A 21,209-nucleotide genomic window follows, 5' to 3' on the forward strand; every position below is an offset into this window, starting at 1 on the left:
TTCTCTTTCACAACTAAATAAGCTGAAAAAGCAATTGAGGCATACAATCAGACAAGACTTCATTCTCAATAACAAAATTGCCCAGGAAATGAGAAAAGCAACCTTCTGCTTAATAAATAACCCAGTAAACCAACCATCTATGACATGAACGGAAGCAACTGAGCTGATGATTTTCTCCTTGTTCTTGATGGTTGGCATCAATGATTCTAATTATTACTGTCTAATGTCTTTCCAGATTTCAAACCTTTACATATATGACACGGTGCTTCTGCTTGCTAATGCTTTTCATAAGAAGCTGGAGGACCGAAAGTGGCACAGCATGGCTAGTTTGTCATGTATCAGAAAAAACTCCAAGCCCTGGCAGGGAGGGCGTTCCATGCTGGAGACCATCAAGAAGGTAATTTCTGACTAGCATTTCTTTTCTTTTTTTTTTTTTTTTATTCATCCATTAGTTTTTTTGTGTTGTTGTTGTTAATTTTATTTTTTTAATGAAGTATAGTTGATTTACAGTATTGTGCCAATCTCTGCTGTACAGCAAGGTGATGACTCTTATACACATATAGACATTCTTTTTTAATATTCTTTTCCATTATGGTTTATCACAGGATATTGAATATAGTTCCCTGTGCTAAACAATAGCATCTTATTGTTTATCCATCCTATATATAATAGTTTACATCTGCTAATCCCAAACTCCCAATCCATCCCTCCACCACACCCCCTCCCCCTTGGCAACCACAAGTCTGACTAGTATTTCACTCTTCCTAATTTTTATGCAAGGAAGAACAATAAGTCATTGTCTGATGAGATATCTTTTAGTAGGATTTTTTTTCACTAATGTTGCTGCCTATTCAAAGCACAAAACACTGTAATGGGTAAATGAAATATTTAAAAAATCAAGGTCAGAAAATCATATATGTCTATGAAACAGGGAGCCCTTATTTATTTATAAGGAAATTTTATGCAGGTAAAAAATTAGTTGTTGAAATATCTTAATGCACTTTCATTATATCATTAGGGTCAGAGATGTTCAAATTATTTTGGTACCTGTCACAAAATACAAAAAGTTTTTTTTTTTTTTTTCTTTAAACTACACCATCCACTGAAAAAAATAAACACTAGACCTAGGTGTTTTTTCAGTTAGATGATGCATGGTAAGACATTGGATGTGATGATCTTTAATTTACCTTACAACAAAAGTATTCATAAACAGTTAATATTTTACAGCATTTGTGAACTATTTGGGGTACTTGATGGCATTCTTCTTCTTCACTTTCAGTGTGGTATTTAGCCTGGCTGTGACCTGCTTTGGCTCAGCTACCTGCTCCATTCCCATAATGTTGTTTAGCTCCTCTCAAAGGTATAAGCATCCTGCAGTTTATTAGCCTCTTTGTCATGCCATCCTCACTGGCATTTTCCATTTGTCTTGCACAGCTTCTTGGATTTAAAATGAAATGATTAATAAGACAAACAAATTTCTCCTGTACCCTTTACACAAAGGAGACAGCCATTTGGAAGTTTATAGTCTTCATTTTAGGCATCCTTTTTCTTTTGTTTTCCTTTTTCTCCTGAAATAGTTAGAGAAATAGCTAGTCAAATGAAATATGAAGTATTTAGAAATGCCAGCGAAAAATCTAAAAATTAACATTAAAAGGGAGCTAGATGTACAAAAACCAGGAAGTAGAGGGAAGAATGTTTCAAATGGAGAAAAGCCTGGATCTTCCTTTTGGTACTGTATCCTCTTTGCAGAAGAATCACTTTAATGAGAATTTAAGCTCTTATCAACAGAAATGCTTGAGAATTAAATGTATTGAATATATTGGCAGAGGAGGATTTTTCAAGTGAAAAATGAGTAAGTCAAATCTAAGCTCAAGGTGTTGCCAAAATCCCCCAGCTCTACCTATGTAGGGAGTTGGCAGGTATGAATCCAAGGGAGGTTGTTGAACATGGTTCTGATCCTGCCAATTTATTAATTCATGGTTTGTCTAGGATGCAGGAACCTGAATATATTCATTCTTTGGAAGCTGTCTCACAAAGACAGAATAATTGTTTGGGAGGTTGCTTAGGAGATACTTATTTAGCGAAAGTATCAGTAGGAGGGAAAGAGAGACACTATAATATGTAGGTATTTCTTATGGAGCAATTCAATATGTAAAATGTTGTTAGAAAATTTATAATCAAAACAATGATTTCATGATAATTATGAACTTCTGTTTTGGGGGAATATTTGCATATTTTTCTCCTGTAAACTTTCAACCCGGTGGCACTTTTTAAAGGAATATATCCATTCTGTGTACCTAGAGACACTGTTTGAATGATATGTTTGATTGCAAATGTTCTATTTCATTATTTTTTTCTCACATTTCAAATTGCCCTTAAAAACGGAGTTAAGTTTTTCCAATCATATTACTTTGCCTCATCTGAGTGTCTTGGTTATCCCATTTGGACGTCCAGGCTGATGGCACTTCACAAAACAAGAGAATTTGAGAAAAAGTTTACTACTCACACAGGGACTCCTGGGGAAAGCAGAGTGGGCCCATGCAGGCCCAGGCTGGCTTGAGCAAAACACTGTGAATGGGCTGGGCATTTGTAGTGGTTAAGGGATGGGGCTAAGAAAAGTTCCCATTTATGTGGGATGGAGATTTTTGAGGCTTACATTTCCCAGGGGTGTTAAAGAAGGAGGTGCAGGATGGGCTTTCTTAATCAGCGTGTCCATATGTGGAGCCAAATAAGAAAGGAAAAGCGAAGCTTAAAAAGAAGTCAGCAGCCAGACATCACAAATGAGGTCAGGCTCTTTATTACAATGTGAATATTCTAGTGATAAAATTGTTAATTACTTTCAAGTAACCACTGCATGCCTATATTCTGAGCATGCTCTATACGCTTTACAAAGCCTATGTACTAAAGCAAGGAGTGCAAAGAATTAATGTCCATGAATGGACATGGTATCTATCTATTTAGTTATCTTTTTATAACCCTCAGAAAAGATTTAGAGTATTCTTCATACATGTTTTCATTGTATTTATTCCTGAAATTTTGTAGGGTTTTGAGTATGCGCATCTGTGCTGTCTGCATGTGTTTGTGCACACTATCATGAATAGGATATGTTTCCACTACATTTTTAAACTAGTCATTGTAGGTACATGAGGAAGTTATTGGTGTTTGATATATTTTGTGACTGACCTGATCAACTTTTGTTACTAAACTCCAGATTCTTACTTCTTCCTTTGTAGTTTATTCCCTTGTGTTTTTCAAGTAGCTATTGATATCATCTTCAAAAAATTGTCATCACTTAATTCTAATACTTTATATCTTTTTAAACCTTTAAAAAAAGTTTTCTTGGGGCATCTGGGAGCACAACCTGCCAGGTGCACCTGGAGCCCTGGGGGCTTTGGAGGCGGCCAACTTCCGCTGTTGCAAGTGAGAAAGCCAGGTCATCTCCATGTCAGAGACGATGAGGCCAGGATTCTACCGCTACGGGAAAGCAGCAGGTGATATCACGCTGACCAGGCCGGGAGCTGACCTGCAGAGCACTGCTGCACAGGACACGTTATTATCCAGCTCTCCTGTGATGCCGTCTTCAGTGATTCCTCTTGATTTTGTTGTCAGTTCACCGCTGACATGTGGCACTCTCAGCTCTTGGATAGAGGGACCTCCAAGCAGTGGTGTTAGGGGCACACCCATGAGGCAGAGGCCTGACCCGGGTTTTGCACAAAACGGCCTACAGGTGGATTTCCAGTATGGGCCAGCAACAGAAGATATACTGGCCGGTGAGCAGCTTCTAGGCCAAAAACTTCTGATCTGAGGAACAGACGTAAATATGGAAACCTGCAAAACAAATTTGCAGAGATTTTATTGACTCTCTGGCTAAAGAAGAAGAAAATATTGCCGTAGATATTGCTGAACCTCCGTACATGCAGTTACTTGGAAAAACTAATATTATGGGGAAGCCCTTTTTAAATGTAAACTGTGAACACATAAAATCATTTGGCAATAATCTGAAGAGACAGCTCGTCTGCTTCCCACTGGAAGTTATCCTGACTTTTACTATGACTCTCCATGAGATCTTTGACAGTTACCTGACTCAATCTTAGAACATCAGATACAAGTGGGACCATTCAGTGTATTGGAGATGAAGAACATGAGGAACCTGAATCCAGAAGACACCAGACAGCTCATCACCATCAACGTCACGATGATCAGGATGTCCCAGCTGATTCCAGACACGCATGGGGCCTTCTTCCGGTGCCCCGTGTGCACCCGTACTGTCCTAGTGGAGATGGACCTTGTCAGAGCGCTGAGTCTGAGTATCGGCGTGCTGCCATACCACCCACAGTGTGGTGCTGACCCACGACTGCTTGTCACGTTCTCTGACAAACAGATGATCAAACTTCAAGAGTCTCCTGAAAATATGCCTGCAGGGCAGATGCCTCATGCTGTCATCCTTTTGCTCACAATGACATTGTTGACAAGATTCATCTTGGGGACAGAGTGAATATCACAGGCATTTATCCAGCTGTTCCTATTGAATCAGCCCAAGGGTGAGTAATGTGAAGTCTGTCTACAAAACCCTCATTGATGTCATTCATTATCAGAAAATGGATGCAAAGCGTCTGCCCAAAGGAGATGAAGAAGCAAAACAGAAACTTTTTTTCAGAGAAGCATGTGGAATTACTTAAGAAACTTTCCAGAAAACCAGACATTTATGAGAGACTTGCTTCAGCCTCAGGTCCAAGCACTTAAGAACAGGAAGATTTCAAAAAGGGAAACTTGCTTCAGCTTTTCTGGGGAACAGGGAAGGATTTTAGTCAAACAGGAAGAGGCAGATTTCATGCTGAGATCAACATCCTGCTGTGCAGTGACCCTGGGACCAGCAAGTCCCAGCTTCTGCAATAGGTAAACAACCTGGTACCCTGGGGCCAATATGCACCTGGGAAGGGCTTCAGTGCAGTCGGCCTAACAGTATATGTGAAAGACCCCAAAAGGAGGCAGCTGGTCCTGCAGACTGGTGCCCTTATCCTTAGTGACAGTGACATCTGCTGTACTGATACTTGAAAAGATGAATCAAAGTACAAGATCAGCGTTGCTTGAAGCCGGGGAACAGCTAACTCTCCTTACCACAATGGCTGGGGTTATTTGCAAGCTCAATGCATGCTCATGTATCCAGACAGCAGCAAATTCTATTGAGTCTTAGTGTGAGGCTAAAAAATACCACCTTTGAAAATATCCAGCGACTTCACACCTTATTCCCCAGGTTCGGTTCCATCTTCCTCATGCTCGACCTCAGGATGAAACCTGTGGCAGGCGTCTGGCTCACCCCCTCGTGGCTGTGTACCGCTCGAGCAGGGAGCATGTGGAAGAGGAGTTCATGGATACGGCAGTGCTGAGGGACTATGCCGTCACAGCACTGGATGCGTAGGTTGAGTCAGGAAGCCAGCCAGGCTGTCACCAAAGCTCAGGTAGAGGAGGAAAGGTTTCTGCATACCTCCAAAGCTGGAATCGTTAAAATGGCTTAGCAGAAGGCCATGCTAAAGTATGATATTCAAATAAAGTTGAAGCAAAGATACAGACCTCCATAGAGAGGCTGTAAGCAGTCTGCCACTAACCCCCAGATGGGCATTGTAGACATATCTATTCTTACTACAGGAATGAGTGCCATCTCTCCTAAATGGAAAGAAGAGTTAGCTGAAGCACTGAAGAAAACTTATTTTATCTAAGAGTAAGACACCAGCCCTAAAGTACCCACAACTTTTGGAAGATGTTTGGGAACAATCTGACATAGCCATTACCAAAGATATATTTGACGAAGCACCATGTGCCTCGGCTGAAGATGACTTTTTGACAGTGATTGGAAAAACTGCTCGCTTGCTCTGAAGCTCTGAACGTTCAGCTCCTCTGCACTTGGGCACTGACTTTGCTTCCATATATGTGCACAGCATATGGGCCAATAGAAAGAAATTCTTTCTTTTTTTTTTAACATCTTTATCGGAGTATAATTACTGTACAATGTTATGTTAGTTTCTGCTGTATAACAAAGTGAATCAGCTATATGTATACATGCATCCCCATATCCCCTCCCTCTTGCGTCTCCCTCCCACCCTCCCTATCCCACCCCTCCAGGTGGTCACAAAGCACCAGCTGTTCTCCCCGTGCGATGCAGCTGCTTCCCACTAGCTATCTATTTTATATTTGGTAGTGTATATATGTCAGTGCTACTCTCTCACTTTGTCCCAGCTTACCCTTCCCCCTCCCCGTGTCCTCAAGTCCATTCTCTATGTCTGTGTCTTTATTCCTGTCCCGCCCCGAGGTTTATCAGAACCATTTTTCTGTTTTTTTGTTTTTTAGATTCCATATATATGTGTTAGCATACGGTATTTGTTTTTCTCTTTCTGACTTACTTCACTCTGTATGACAGACTCTAGGTCCATCCACCTCACTACAAATAACTCAGTTTCTTTTCTTTTTATGGCTGAGTAATATTCCATTGTATATATGTGCCACATCTTTATCCATTCACCTGTCGATGGGCAATTAGGTTGCCTCCATGTCCTGGCTATTGTAAATAGAGCTGCAATGAACATTGTGGTACATGACTCTTTTTGAATTATGGTTTTCTCAGGGTGTATGCCCAGTAGTGGGATTACTGGGTCATATGGTAGTTCTATTTTTAGCTCTTTAAGGAACCTCCATACTGTTCTCCATAGTGGCTGTATCAATTTACATTCCCACCAACAGTGCAAGAGGGTTCCCTTTTCTCCACACCCTCTCCAGCATTTATTGTTTGTAGATTTTTTGATGATGGCCATTCTGACCGGTGTGAGGTGACACCTCATTGTAGTTTTGATTTGCATTTCTCTAATGATTAGTGATGTAGAGCATCCTTTCATCTGTTTGTTGGCAATCTGTATATCTTCTATGGAGAAATGTCTGTTTAGGTCTATTTAGGTCACAGGCTCCCGGGAGGGGCGGTGTGGAGAGTGACCTGTGCTCGCACACAGGCTTCTTGGTGGCGGCAGCAGCAGCCTTAGCGTCTCATGCCCGTCTCTGGGGTCCGCGCTGGTAGCCGCGGCTCGCGCCCATCTCTGGAGCTCGTTTAGGCGGCGCTCTGAATCCCCTCTCCTCGCGCACCAGGAAACAAAGAGGCAAGAAAAAGTCTCTTGTCTCTTCGGCAGCTGCAGACTTTTCCCGGACTCCCTCCCGGCTAGCTGTGGCGCAATAGCCCCTTCAGGCTGTGTTCACAACGCCAACCCCAGTCCTCTCCCTGGGATCTGACCTCCGAAGCCCAAGCCTCAGCTCCCAGCCCCCGCCCGCCCCGGCGGGGGAGCAGACAAGCCTCTCGGGCTGGTGAGTGCTGCTCGGCGCCGCTCCTCTGTGCGGGAATCTCTCCGCTTTGCCCTCCGCACCCCTGTGGCTGTGCTCTCCTCCGTGGCTCCGAAGCTTCTCCCCTCCGCCACCCGCAGTCTCTGCCCGCGAAGGGGCTCCTAGTGTGTGGAAACCTTTCCTCCTTCACGGCTCCCTCCCACTGGTGCGGGTCCCGTCCCTATTCTTTTGTCTCTGTTTTTTCTTTTTTCTTTTGCCCTACCCAGGTACATGGGGAGTTTCTTGCCTTTTGGGAAGTCTGAGGTCTTCTGCCAGCGTTCAGTAGGTTTTCTGTAGGAGTTGTTCCACAGGAAGATGTATTTCTGATGTATTTGTGGGGAGGAAGGTGATCTCTGAGTCTTACTCTTCTGCCACCTTGAAGGTCTCCCTCCAGCACTTTAAATATATCATGCCACTCCCTTCTGGCCTGCAACATTTCTGTAGAAAAATCAGCTGATAGCCTCATGGGGGTTCCATTGTATATGACTCTTTGTTTTTCTCTTTCTGTCTTTAAAATTCTCTGTTTAAGTTTTGCCGTTTTAATGACGATATGTCTTGGTATGCGTCTGTTTGGATACATCTTATTCAGTACCCTCTGTTCTTCCTGTACCTGGATATCTGTTTCTTTCTTCAGGTTGGGGAAGTTTTCAGCCATAATTTCATCAAATACATTTTCAACCCCCTTCTCTTTCTCTTCTCCTTCTGGGACCCCTATAATGCAAATGTTGGTACACTCAGTGTTATCTCAGAGATCTCTTAAACTATTCTAATTTTTAAATTTGTTTTTCTTTATGCTGTTCTGATCAAGTGATTTCCATTATTCTATCTTCCAGATTACTTATGCTTTCTTCTGTATTACTTAGTCTTGTATTCATTCCTTTTAGTGTGTTTTTCATTTCAGTTATTTTATTCTTCAGTTCTGATTGGTTCTTTTTTATATTTTCTAGTTCCTTGTTAAAATTCTGTGTTCTTCTACTCTTTTCCCAAATTCAGTTAGCATTCTTGTCATTAATGCTTTAAATACTTTATCTGGTAAATTGTTTATTTCTGTTTTATTATGTATTTTTGAGGGGTTTTCTCTTGCTCTTTTAATTGAGACCAATTCCTCTGTGTTCTCATTTGCTTAACTTTCTCTGTCTCTATGAATTTAGGGGAAACAGTTACCTATTGCGGTCTTCAAGGAGTGTCCTTACATGGGAACATACATGTATAGTCTGTGTGTGCCCAGTGCCTTCGGTGGGAGAGCTGGATTTGACATGAATGCAAGTCACATTTTTCCTCATGGTGTGCTGGTAGCTGTCAGCTGCCAGTGACTATTGCCTACCGATTGGGGATGGGGTCAGATCCAAAGTTGCTGGAACAGAAGCCCTGAAGTTTGGGTCCAAGGTGGCTCCATTCCCTGCAAGTATGTGCTCTCCCCTCTCTCAGCTCCGGTACCCCTGCCCCAGAGGAGAGCAGTGCTGGAGCAGTAGGGGCCCATGTGGGCTCTCAACTCATGATGGGGCATGGGCTGCAGAAGGTTGGCTGTAGACAGAGGTCCAGGCTGTCTCTGATGTGCTGCCTGTGTAGTGCCAGCAATGGCTGCCTCCTCCCTGCCCAGATGCTGCCCCAGGTCTGAGTCACCTCTGTGTTCCAAGGTGTACCACTTTCCTCAGTCTTGGCAGCCCTATATCCAGTGCAGAGCTGTGACATGAAATAAGCAAGGCTGGAACAATCGAGAGGCTCAGGCTGGGGCAGATGCTAGGTTGGTCGCAGAAAACCCGGCAGCCACTAGTGCAGTCTCACTCTGCCCTCTCCACGCTGCCTCGGGAGCAAGCCAGAGGATGCACGCTCTTCACGAGCTGAGTTCAGGCTTCCCACAGCCCCCCTGTTAGTCTCAGTAGCCCTCCAACCAGCCAAGGGGGCTTGTCTGCCCTTTGTCAGACCTCAGGCCTGTGGAGCCCAATATGTGACTTGAACTGCCCATGCCCCAGGGAGGATGTCTGCCCATGTAATCTCCCTTTTCCTCTGAGTCCCCTCCCATGGTCACAGGTCCTAACCTGATAATTTCTCTGCTCTTCCTACCCAATTACATGTGAAATCTTTCTTATGGCCTTGGTTGTATCGGAGTCTTTTTACCATTTTCCAGTTAGTTTTCAGTGAGAATAGTCCCATATGTAAATGTATTTTTGATGTGTTCGTGGGGGGAGGTGACTTCTATATCTTCTTATTCCTTTGTCTTGATTGATCTCCCCTAGTTGATTTTTTTTTTTAAATTATATACTTAGAGTAATGTAAATATATTACTTTGCTTTTCGTGTTAAGCACTAAGTACCATTTAGAATTATAAACCTGAAGGACAGAGAGAACATTTAGGAAAACATACTGTGACTTACTAGAAACAGTATTGACTTGGAATATAAGATAGCCTTTTAACAAAAATGTGTGCAAATAAATTTTTTGCCACAAGAGCTTTGAAAATATAGTCAGTGCCCTTGGATTGGTCTTCTTGTGGATCCTTCAATGTATCCTCAACTTCAGGGCATTTGAATCATAAAGTGGGTAAAATGGTGTCAATTTTAATTTAATTTAGTTCAACATACATTTTTTGAGCAATCACTGTGATATGCATGTGTTATATTGGACACGCAGCTTACATCGTCTAGAGGAAAATGGATGAGGCACAAGAAGGAGGCTTCAATTCAGGTTCCTCAAATAACTAGTTGTCTGGGCCTCAGTTTCTTATTCTCTGAGATGTAGACAGCATGACCAAAATGTTAGTAGTTTCTTATTTCCTGCTCAGTTTGCTTCAAGTTTCTATTATGAATGAATATTTGAGTATATATGTATATTTGTAAATATGTATGTATATATCTCTATGCACATACACACACATATAAATGTTATATGGCAACTCAAATTTTCCTAAACATTTTACACAAGTTAAGTTTTATGTTTTTATTCTTTTTTATTTTTTGGCATAGTGTATTCTAGTATTTATCTACAAATTATATTTCTTTTCTGGGTATAAAATGTAGTATCTTCTTTCTCTCAGGGATTTTTCTCACTGAAATTAACTTATGAAACATGAGGGCATCAGAGCACACTGCTGAGTCTGGCATCTCCCAGTGTGTTCACAGATCTTGCTGGGCTTATGTTTATTTAACAGGGTATCCTTAGTTACCGAACATGTTTGCAGGTTGCAAGGAACCTAGGAATATGTATAAGGAAATTAGACAAGTGTCATTAATATTTGATGTCCCATATGATCTTCCAAAAGTACCTCTCAGTTACTTTGCAGTTTCAAATATCGGGATAAATCCTTCTGTCTCATAAAGAGAGTGAAACAAATACTTAGGAAACTTTTTTTCTTCTTTTTTCCAATGTATCCTATCCATAAAGGAACATCAAACTTCTGCCTTTTCAGGAACTGATTATCCAGTGGAAAATTATTCCTGACCTTTGATCTACTCTTTTTATTTTTCTTCTCTTCTTCTTTTCATATCTGATACCCACTGGTATTTCAATACAGAGTGTATAGGATGAAATCCAAACTAATTTTACATGGCATTTTTCAAAAGGTTTACTCTGGAGGCAATTATTACTGTCAATTTAATGGACATTTAAAAACTATATGTGTTATTCATACTATCAATGTCCCATTAGCTTATTTTGTTTAGAATCAGCTGTATCAAGAGATTTTTTTAAAAAACTGCAACTATGCATGCACAAAGATAATGACTGCTCGTCACCACCTGGCCAGCACACATTTTTACCAAGGCTCTGATTTCAATGTTGAGCTGAGGATAGATGAAAAACAAAAAAAGCTCAAAAACGGAATATTTTTAGACAAGCAAATATCAGAGAGGTTAAGTCTGAGTCAAATAAGAAGGGGCTTCAGTTAAAGGGTTTATTTGCTTGAAATACTGACCTCTCAAGCACCCTTTATATCCACGTGAGAGAAGGTTTTACTAATAACACAGGCTAACAGCTCATTAAGAATACAGCATAGGGGGAGACCTTCAAGATGGCGGAGGAGTAAGACGCGGAGATCACCTTCCTCCCCACAAATACATCAGAAATACATCTGCATGTGGAACAACTCCTACAGAACACCCACTGAACGCTGGCAGAATACCTCAGACCTCCCAAAAGGCAAGAAACTCCCCACGTACCTGGGTAGGGCAAAAGAAAAAAGAAAAAACAGAGACAAAAGAATAGGGACGGGCCCTGTGCCAGTGGGAGGGAGCCGTGAAGGAGGAAAGGTGTCCACACACTAGGAGCCCCTTCGCGGGCAGAGACTGCGGGTGACGGAGGGGAGAAGCTTCGGAGCCACGGAGGAGAGCGCAGCCACAGGGGTGCGGAGGGCAAAGCGGAGAGATTCCCGCACGGAGGCTCGGTGCCGAGCAGCACTCACCAGCCCGAGGGGCTTGTCTGCTCCCCCGCCGGGGCGGGCGGGGCTGGGAGCTGAGACTTGGGCTGTGGTCGGATCGCAGGGAGAGGCCTGGGGTTGGCGGCGTGAACACAGCCTGCAGGGGTTAGTGCGCCACAGCTAGCCGGGAGGGAGTCCGGGAAAAGTCTGCAGCTGCCGAAGAGGCAGGAGACTTTTTCTTGCCTCTTTGTTTCCTGGTGCGGGAGGAGAGGGGATTCAGAGCGCTGCTTAAAGGAGCTCCAGAGACGGGCGCGAGCCGCGGCTGTCAGCACGGACCCCAGAGACGGGCATGAGACGCTAAGGCTGCTGCTGCCGCCACCAGGAAGCCTGTGTGCGAGCACAGGTCACTCTCCACACCGCCCCTCCCGGGAGCCGGTGCAGCCCGCCACTGCCAGGGTCCCGTGATCCAGGGACAACATCCCCGGGAGAACCACGGCGCGCCTCAGGCTGCTGCAACGTCACGACGCCTCTGACGCCGCAGGCTCGCCCCGCCTCCTCCGTACCCCTCCCTCCCCCCCCATCCTGAGTGAGCCAGAGCCCCCGAATCAGCTGCTCCTTTAACCCCGTCCTGTCTGGGAGGGGAACAGACGCCCTCAGGCGACCTACACGCAGAGGTGGAGCCAAATCCAAAGCTGAACCCCGGGAGCTGTGCGAACAAGGAAGAGAAAGGGAAATCTCTCCCAGCAGCCTTGGGAGCAGCAGATTAAAGCTCCACAATTAACTTGATGTACCTGCATCTGTGGAATACCTGAATAGACAACGAATTATCTCGAAATTGAGGTGGGGGACTTTGGGAGCAATGATATATGTATATATTTTTCCTCTTTCTGTTTTTGTGAGTGTGTATGTGTATGCTTCTTTGTGTGATTTTGTCAGTGTAGCTTTGCTTTTACCATTTGTCCTATGGATCTGTCTGTTTATTTATTTATTTATTTATTTAATATACTTTTTAATGCTTGTTATCATTGGTGGATTTGTTTTTTGGTTTGGTTACTCTCCTCATTCTTTCTTGTCTTTTTTTTTTTTTTTTACTAGTTTTTATTTTTTTTATTTTTAATAATTATTTTTTATTTTAATAACTTTTATTTTATTTTATTTCTTTCTTTTTTTTGTCTCTTTTATTGTGAACCGTGTTGCTGACAGGGTCTTGGTGCTCCAGCTGGGTGTCAGGCCTGTGCCTCTGAGGTAGGAGAGCTGAGTTCAGGACATTGGTCCACCAGAGACCTCCTGGCTCCACATAATATCAAATGGCGAAAGCTCTCCCAGAAATCTCCATCTCAACGCTAAGACCCAGCTCCACTCAACAACCAGCAAGCTACAATGCTGGACACCCTATGCCAAACAACTAGCAAGACAGGAACACAGCCCCACCCATTAGCAGACAGGCTGCCTAAAATCATAATAAGGTCACAGACACCCCAAAACACACCACCAGATGTGGTCCTGCCCACCAGAAAGACAAGATCCAGCCTCATCCACCAGAACACAGGCACTAGTTCCCTCCACCAGGAACCCTACACAACCCACTGAACAAACCTTAGCCACTGGGGGCAGACACCAAAAACAATGGGAACAATGAACCTGCAGCCTGCGAAAGGAGACCGAAAACACAGTAAGTAAAGCAAAATGAAAAAACCGAGAAACACACAGCAGATGAAGGGGCAAGGTAAAAACCCAGCAGACCAAACAAATGAAGAGGAAATAGGCAGTCTACCTGAAATAGAATTCAGAGTAATGATAGTAAAGATGACCCTGGAAATAGAAGGGAGAAATTACAAGAAACGTTTAACAAGGACCTAGAAGAACTAAAGAGCAAACAAACAATTATAAACAACACAATAAATGAAATTTAAAATTCTCTAGAAGGAATCAATAGCAGAATAACTGAGGCAGAAGAACAGATAAGTGACCTGGAAGACAGAATGGTGGAATTCACTTCTGCAGAACAGAATAAAGAAAAAAGAATGAAAAGAAATGACGACAGCCTAAGAGACCTCTGGGACAACATTAAACATAAAAACATTCACATTATAGGAGACCAAGAAGAAGAAAAAAGGAAAGGGAATGCGAAAATATCTGAAGAGATTAGAGTTGAAAACTTCCCTAATATGGGAAAGGAAATAGTTAATCAAGTACAGGAAGCACACAGAGTCCCATACAGGATAAATCCAAGGAGAAACACACCAAGACACATATTAATCAAACTATCAAAAATTAAATACAAAAAATATTAAAAGCAGCAAGGGAAAAACAACAAATAACATACAAGGGAATCCCCATAAGGTTAACAGCTGACCTTTCAGCAGAAACTGCAAGCCAGAGGGGAGTGGCAGGACATATTTAAAGTGATGAAAGGGAAAAACCTACAACCAAGATTACTCTACCCAGCAAGGATCTCATTCCGATTCAATGGAGAAATTAAAACTTTTACAGAGAAGGAAAAGCTAAGAGAATTCAACACCACCAAACTAGCTTTACAACAAATGCTAAAGGAACTTCTCTAAGCGGGAAACACAAGAGAAGAAAAGGACCTACAAAAACACACCCAAAACAATTAGGAAAATGGTAATAGGAACATACTTATTGATGATTACCTTAAATGTGAGGGGGATTAAATGCTCCAAGCAAAAGACACAGACTGGCTGAACAGAAACAAAAACAAGACCCGTATATATGCTGTCTACAAGAGACACACTTCAGACCTAGGCACACATTACCTAAATAGACCTAAATAGACATTTCTCCAAAGAAGATATACAGATTTCCAACAAACACATGAAAGGACACTCAACATCACTAATAATTAGAGAAATGAAAATCAAAACTACAATGAGGTATCACCTCACACTGGTCAGAATGGCCATCGTCAAAAAATCTACAAACAATAAATGCTGGAGAGGGTGTGAAGAAAAGGGAACCCTCTTGCACTGTCAATGGGAATGTTAATTGATACAGCCACTATGGAGAACAGTATGGAGGTTACTTAAAAGACTAAAAATAGAACTGTCATATGACCCAGCAATCCCACTACTAGGCATATACCCTGAGAAAACCATAATTCAAAAAGAGTCATGTACCACAATGTTCATTGCAGCTCTATTTACAATAGCCAGGACATGGAAGCAACCTAAGTGTCCATTGACAGATGAATGGATAAAGAAGTGGCACATATATACAATGGAATATTACTCAGCCATAAAAAGAAATGAAACTGAGTTTTTGTAATGAGGTGGATGGACCTATAGTCTGTCACACAGAGTGAAGTAAGTCAGAAAGAGTGAAACAAATACCGTATGCTAACACATATATATGGAATCTAAAAAAAAAAAAAATGGTATGAAGAACCTAGGGGCAGGATAGGAATAAAGATGCAGATGTAGAGAATGGACTTGAGGACACAGGGAGGGGGAAGGGTAAGCTGGGACAAAGTGAGAGAGTGGCATGGACATATATACACTATCAAATGTAAATAGGTAGTGGGAAGCAGCCGCATAGCACAGGGAGATCAGCTCGGTGCTTTGTGACCACCTAGAGAAGTGGGATAGGGAGGATGGGAGGGAGACGCAAGAGAGAGGAGATATGGGGATATATGTAAATGTATAGCTGATTCACTTTGTTATAAAGCAGAAACTAACAATTATACTCCAATAAAGATGTTAAAAAATAAGAAATAGTACTTACACCTTGAAAAAAGAGAAAAAGAATACAGCATAAAGAAGATAAATTATGAAGTCAAAAAGGTGAAAAAGATAAGGGGAGCCACAGTAAACTAAATGCAGTTTCCCTGATTTATGGGGTTTTTTACCGTGTGCAATGTGGATTAAGTGGACTGAGTTGCTCGGTAGCAGATATGAGCCAAAGAAAAGACACTGGCCCAGGGTGGCCATATGAGTATCGATGGGGAACAATAATAATACAGCGCCAGGCAATCTAGTGGTTAAAAAGTTTAAAATTTTCAGGAGTATAGCATTTTTGCAATCTAGCAATCATACTGATACACAATATCTTTCCTCTTTTTCCTAGAAATAAAGTACTAAGTCAGAAATGTAAGATTCTGATATAATTGGAGATATTACTGAGGTAGATGTGTGATTTTGAGGACAAGAAAAGTGCTTCTTAAAGGATTTCTTAATACCAGTAGTTTGAACTATGTGTAGTAATATAAGCTATATTTGTCAAACTCCTACAGAATTTGCCATTTAGACATATTTATGATAATAAGATCCACTGTACTTAACCCAGGCTTTAAAATCTTACGTGAAAATTGGGTTCCTTGAGATATTATTACTGAGTGAACATTCAGGATCAGATTCACGCACAAGAATGGGATAGTTCACCCATATCAGACACAGGCAATTAAGAAGCACAAAGGAGAAAGAGATTATCGGAAATTCTGTATGCTCCCCCGCCCCCCAAGCCCTTTCTTCCCGCATTGGACATACATGCACATTCTGTCTCCAAAAAAGATTTTGTAGGCTTATCTCACACAGCAGAGAGCATTTACGTTATGAAATATCTCCATTTTTGCCCTAGAAGGTGTAAAGCTTTAGGACATTTTCCAGGGAGCCATAAACCATTAATCCATAGATTCGGAGTTTGTTTACTACTCCAGTTAACAAATAATAATAATTCTTTAGGCCGGGACAAACTGCTAAGGGCTTTTATAGATCAGACTCTTCTTCCTAGTAAACATTACTAATCTCTTTACCTGGGATTCCAGTTGACAAGGGCATTAGACTCATTTACCTCCTTTTTTTTTCTACCCCTGGGCTGCTCCCTCTACCACACACATACACACACACACACACATACACACATATGCACACATACACACACACATACACACACATACACACACACACATACACACATACACACACACACATACACACACATACACATACACATACACACACACATACACACACACACATACACACACACACACATACACACACACACACATACACACACACACACACACACACACATACATATCAGAAAATGGGGGAATAGATCCTAGACCAGCTGGTTTGATAACTCTTTTTCTCCCCAAATACTAATCAATGAAATATAATTGAGTCAAATTTACAAAAACATTTTCCAAAGCCTGTAAATATTCAAGCATATAATGAAATTTTGCAACCCTTGTAAACTTTAGTTAAAAAAAACAAACAAAAAAACCGAGGAGCATGCCTATAATTTCTAGTAGAACTAGAAACCTTCCAAAATTAAAGAATGAAATAATCATGGAGATGATGATGATGATGGTGATAGTAATTAAGCTCTCATAATTTATCAAACACTCTTCTATATTTACTTGTATTATAAGACATAATTATCTTCTGGGGTAGATACTATTATTTTTACCATTTAACAGATGTAGAAATTGGGGCATAGAGAAATTAAATGACTTAGCCAGGTTTGTACAGCTGGTAGATTCTGATGCCATTGATCAAATCCAGGAAGTCTGACTTCAAAATCCATGCTATTGACTGTTTAATCACATATGAGAAAAGCACAGATATTTCAAATTCAATATATTTTTATTAATAAAACTGGATAATAAAAGAGAGGCTATCTTATTAGAAAATAACAGTGAAGGATCAGTTTTGTTGATTATTACTGTTGCAAAAATGAAATAGATTAAATATTGACATTAATGAATAAGGAATAATTTGTTTGAATGACTGTTATGAACTCAGTGTCATGTGATGGGCTATAAGACACAGTTGAAAGTAGGAGATATAGCAGACAGCATAATACCTGCCAGAAAAGACTAGAAGTTGAGTTACAGGTTATGGCAAATGAGATATATTTAAGTATCAACATCACAGAGGTGATAATTGAAGCAGTTTACAAACTGAGATAATTTGTCCAAATATATGTGATTATCATGCCAAAATTCTAAGTTAGAAATACTTTAGTAGAGCGTGACTCACAATGTTATTTTCATTTGTAAAATTCTAAATAATGTGAAGGCTGATAAACTAAACTGAGAAAAGAATGGTAAACAAGAAAGAGAGAAGTATTACCTATATTGCCATCTGCTGGGGAAATGAACATCTGTCATGTTGAATGAAAGATGAAGCTTGGAAATTCCCAAGGAATCACAACAGCTAGAACTACTATTTAAGTGCAAAAACAGACTTCAGGACTAATTTAGATTTTTTAATTTGAAAAAGATATTTAAAGGAGGAAAAACAAACCTCCAATAAGTTAAAAACTATGGCTTTTAAGATTTCCAGACATAATTTTAGATTAAATTAGAAGGGAATTGTGCTGGAGAAAGAGTATTGTCAAAACTTGTTTCCAGAGTACATTCTATGCTCCTGGAAGTATCTTGTTTTTTGACTAATGGATCCATGCATGTCACAACATATGTAGGCAAAAATCCTAGCCTGGAATTTAGTCTCAATTCAAACATGGCATTTTGAGTACAATTTGCTTCTTTGAGTCAAAATTTCATTTTCTGTAGAGTGGATGGGATTGGATTAAGTGATACTCAAGGCTATTTTCAATTGTACTCCTATTAATGCTGTGTATCTATTAAAAATATCCTGTTAATAATTGCATGCTTGAAAAAATATTTATTTTATAGATGAAAATTGTGTTCCTAGAACTTCCTATTATTATTATTTTGCATCTTCAAAAATCTTACATCAGTATCTTTTCTCTCCTTTAGGGTGGAGTTAGTGGGTTGACTGGAGAGCTAGAATTTGGAGAAAATGGAGGCAATCCCAATGTCCACTTTGAAATTCTTGGAACCAACTATGGAGAAGAGCTTGGCCGAGGTGTTCGCAAAGTAAGACCAGACACATTGATAAATTTGCTTTTTCCTATAGTAATATTGTTTTGTTTGTTCTCCATGCAATACAATCACGATATGCATTAAAGTCTATATTGTAGTTTGAGAGAGAAGAAGAGGGGGAAGAATTAGGCATTTAGATGACCTTACATACTTATCAGAAGTATTAATCAATAAATTCTATCTGTGCCTTAGAATAAAGGGAAAAAATTAAACTGATCATTGCCTAGGGAACTAGCATAATCTTCCATTCATTATAATACTAATTTTTATAAAGTAGTGAATTTAATATTTATGCAATGCATAGCTACTTGGTTTTTAGCTTGTAACATGCACAAAATCAGAATAAGAGCTTTGATAAATTTTATATATTAAGAAGGAAAGTTTACAATAAAATGTGACATTACAGTATCTCAGCGTCTATGTCGTGTAATAAGTAGGAAAAAAATGGTTTCCAGGAAACGGACTCTTGTTTTATACTACAGATCACATGTAAGAAGTTGAGTGCCAATAAAGGATGTTTCATGAAATACTGGGCCAATAGCTTTCTTAAGGAGAAATGTAAAAACCCTGGAGAAATGACTTTTCTACAGTTTTGATTTGCCATTTTTATATATTTTGGGTAGGGAAAAACCTAAGTTAATTGAGTGTGCATACAGAGTTCATAGCTATAAATTTGTAACTGTATAAAGTTGGCTGCATTGAAAATAAGGTCTTCAGTAGATGTTTCTTTCCAGTGCTGAGGTGTAGGATGCAGAAAATTTTATACAAATTGAAATTTAGAGTTATTCTAATGAGCAATAAAAACCTCTTGGTAAATTTATGCTAGAGAAGTTGAAACTATCTTAACGTGTTTTTAATTGTTTTATAGTGAAACATATCAAACATATAGAAAACTACATAAAGCACAAGGATAGTTTAGTGAATTATTGTAAAGGAAACACCCACTACTATGGTAAAGAAGTAGAACATATCAAGCATCCTAAAACCCCCATTATACTTCTTGTTGATATCCCTGACTTCCCTTCTCAGTAGTATCACTGTTAGTCTGAATTTTATGATATTAATTTGTTTACATTTTAGTATAATTTTATCACCTAAATGTGCATCCTTAAATATTTGTTTTTCTGATATTTCAATTTATCAATGGACACAATATAGTATATATTCTTTCTTCTTGTTTTTTATATTCCTCGTTGTGTTTGTGTTATGCATTATTGTTGTTATGTGAAGTTGTTTAATCATTTATATTGCTGTATCATCTTTTATGTATAAATGTGTCACAACTTGCTGTGGTCTGTGGCTGCTTTTAGGCTATCATAAGCAATGATATTATGAATATTCTTAGACGTATATCTTGGATATATACTCTTGTACTTGTGTATGTATTTCTGTAGAATTTGTATCCAGGAGAGTAGAATTGCTACAGTACAAGAAAACATACACTGAACTTTACTAGGTAATCTCAAACCTATTTTCATAGATATTTACCAATTTACATACCTCCAACAGTGCTACAAATTCAAATTGCACTAAATGTTGGTTTTTGTTACACTTTTACATTTTTATTAAGTTATTCAGTGTTTAATGGTATATCTTTTTGTTTCAATTTGCATTTCCCTTATTATAAAAAGATTCTGCATCTTCTCTTGCATTTTTTTGCTCTTCAGGTTTCTTTTTGAGTTAATTACCCATTCAGATCCTTTGGCGATTTTTCTATTGGGTTATATTTTGTGTGTGTGTGCGTTTTTTTTTAACATCTTTATTGGAGTACAATTGCTTTACACTGCTGTTTTAGTTTCTGCTGTATAACAAAGAGAATCAGCTATACGTATACATATATCCCCATATCTCCTCCCTCTTACATCTCCCTCCCATCCTCCCTATCCCATCCCTCTAGGTAGTCACGGACACTGAGCTGGTCTCCCTGTGCTATACAGCTGCTTCCCACTAGCTATCTATTTTACATTTGATGGTGTATATATGTCCATGCCACTCTCTCACTTCATCCCAGCTTACCATTCCCCCTCCCCATGTCCTCAACTCCATTCTCTGCATCTGTGTCTTTATTCCTGTCCTGCCTCTAGGTTCTACAGAAACTTTTTTTTTTTTTTTAGATTCCACATATGTGTGTTACCATACGGTATTTGTTTTTCTCTTTCTTAGTTCACTCTGTATAACAGATTCTAGGTCCATCTACCTCACTACAAATAACTAAATTTTGTTTCTTTTCATGGCTGAGTAATATTCCATTGTATATATGTGCCACATCTTCTTTATCCATTCATCTGTCAATGTAAACTCAGGTTCCTTCCATGTCCTGTCTATTGTAAATAGTGCTGCAGTGGACATTGTGGTACATGACTCTTTCTGAATTATGGTTTTCTCAGGGTATATGCCCAGTAGTGGGATTGCTGTGTCATATGATAGTTCTATTTTTAGTTTTTTAAGGAACCTCCATACTGTTCTCCATAGTGGCTGTATCAATTAACATTCCCACCAACAGTGCAAGAGGGTTCCCTTTTCTCCACACCCTCTCCAGCATTTATTGTTTGTAGATTTTTTGACGATGGCCATTCTGACCAGTGTGAGGTGATATCTCATTGTAGTTTTGATTTGCATTTCTCTAAT

The 21,209-nt window shown here is 40.0% G+C and overlaps 1 protein-coding gene and 1 pseudogene across 5 annotated transcripts in view; both read left to right on the forward strand.

Moving 5' to 3' along the window:
- The window catches only part of GRID2 (glutamate ionotropic receptor delta type subunit 2), a 1,417,069-nt gene that overhangs the window by 845,788 nt on the left and 550,072 nt on the right, over positions 1 to 21,209 (forward strand). For all 4 annotated transcript variants that reach the window (XM_082391643.1, XM_082391645.1, XM_082391644.1 and 1 more), the window contains exons 7-8: positions 236 to 397; positions 18,456 to 18,575. In XM_082391643.1, coding sequence (XP_082247769.1) covers positions 236 to 397; positions 18,456 to 18,575 — 282 coding nt within the window. The remainder of the gene's footprint in view (positions 1 to 235; positions 398 to 18,455; positions 18,576 to 21,209) is intronic.
- Positions 408 to 7,181, forward strand: LOC309628543 (DNA replication licensing factor MCM4 pseudogene; annotated as a pseudogene). The gene has a single exon. The product of its transcript is annotated as a DNA replication licensing factor MCM4 pseudogene (transcript).

Source organism: Balaenoptera borealis (genome assembly GCF_965194805.1).
Source record: "Balaenoptera borealis genome assembly, chromosome: 4".
NCBI classification, from domain to species: domain Eukaryota; kingdom Metazoa; phylum Chordata; class Mammalia; order Artiodactyla; family Balaenopteridae; genus Balaenoptera; species Balaenoptera borealis.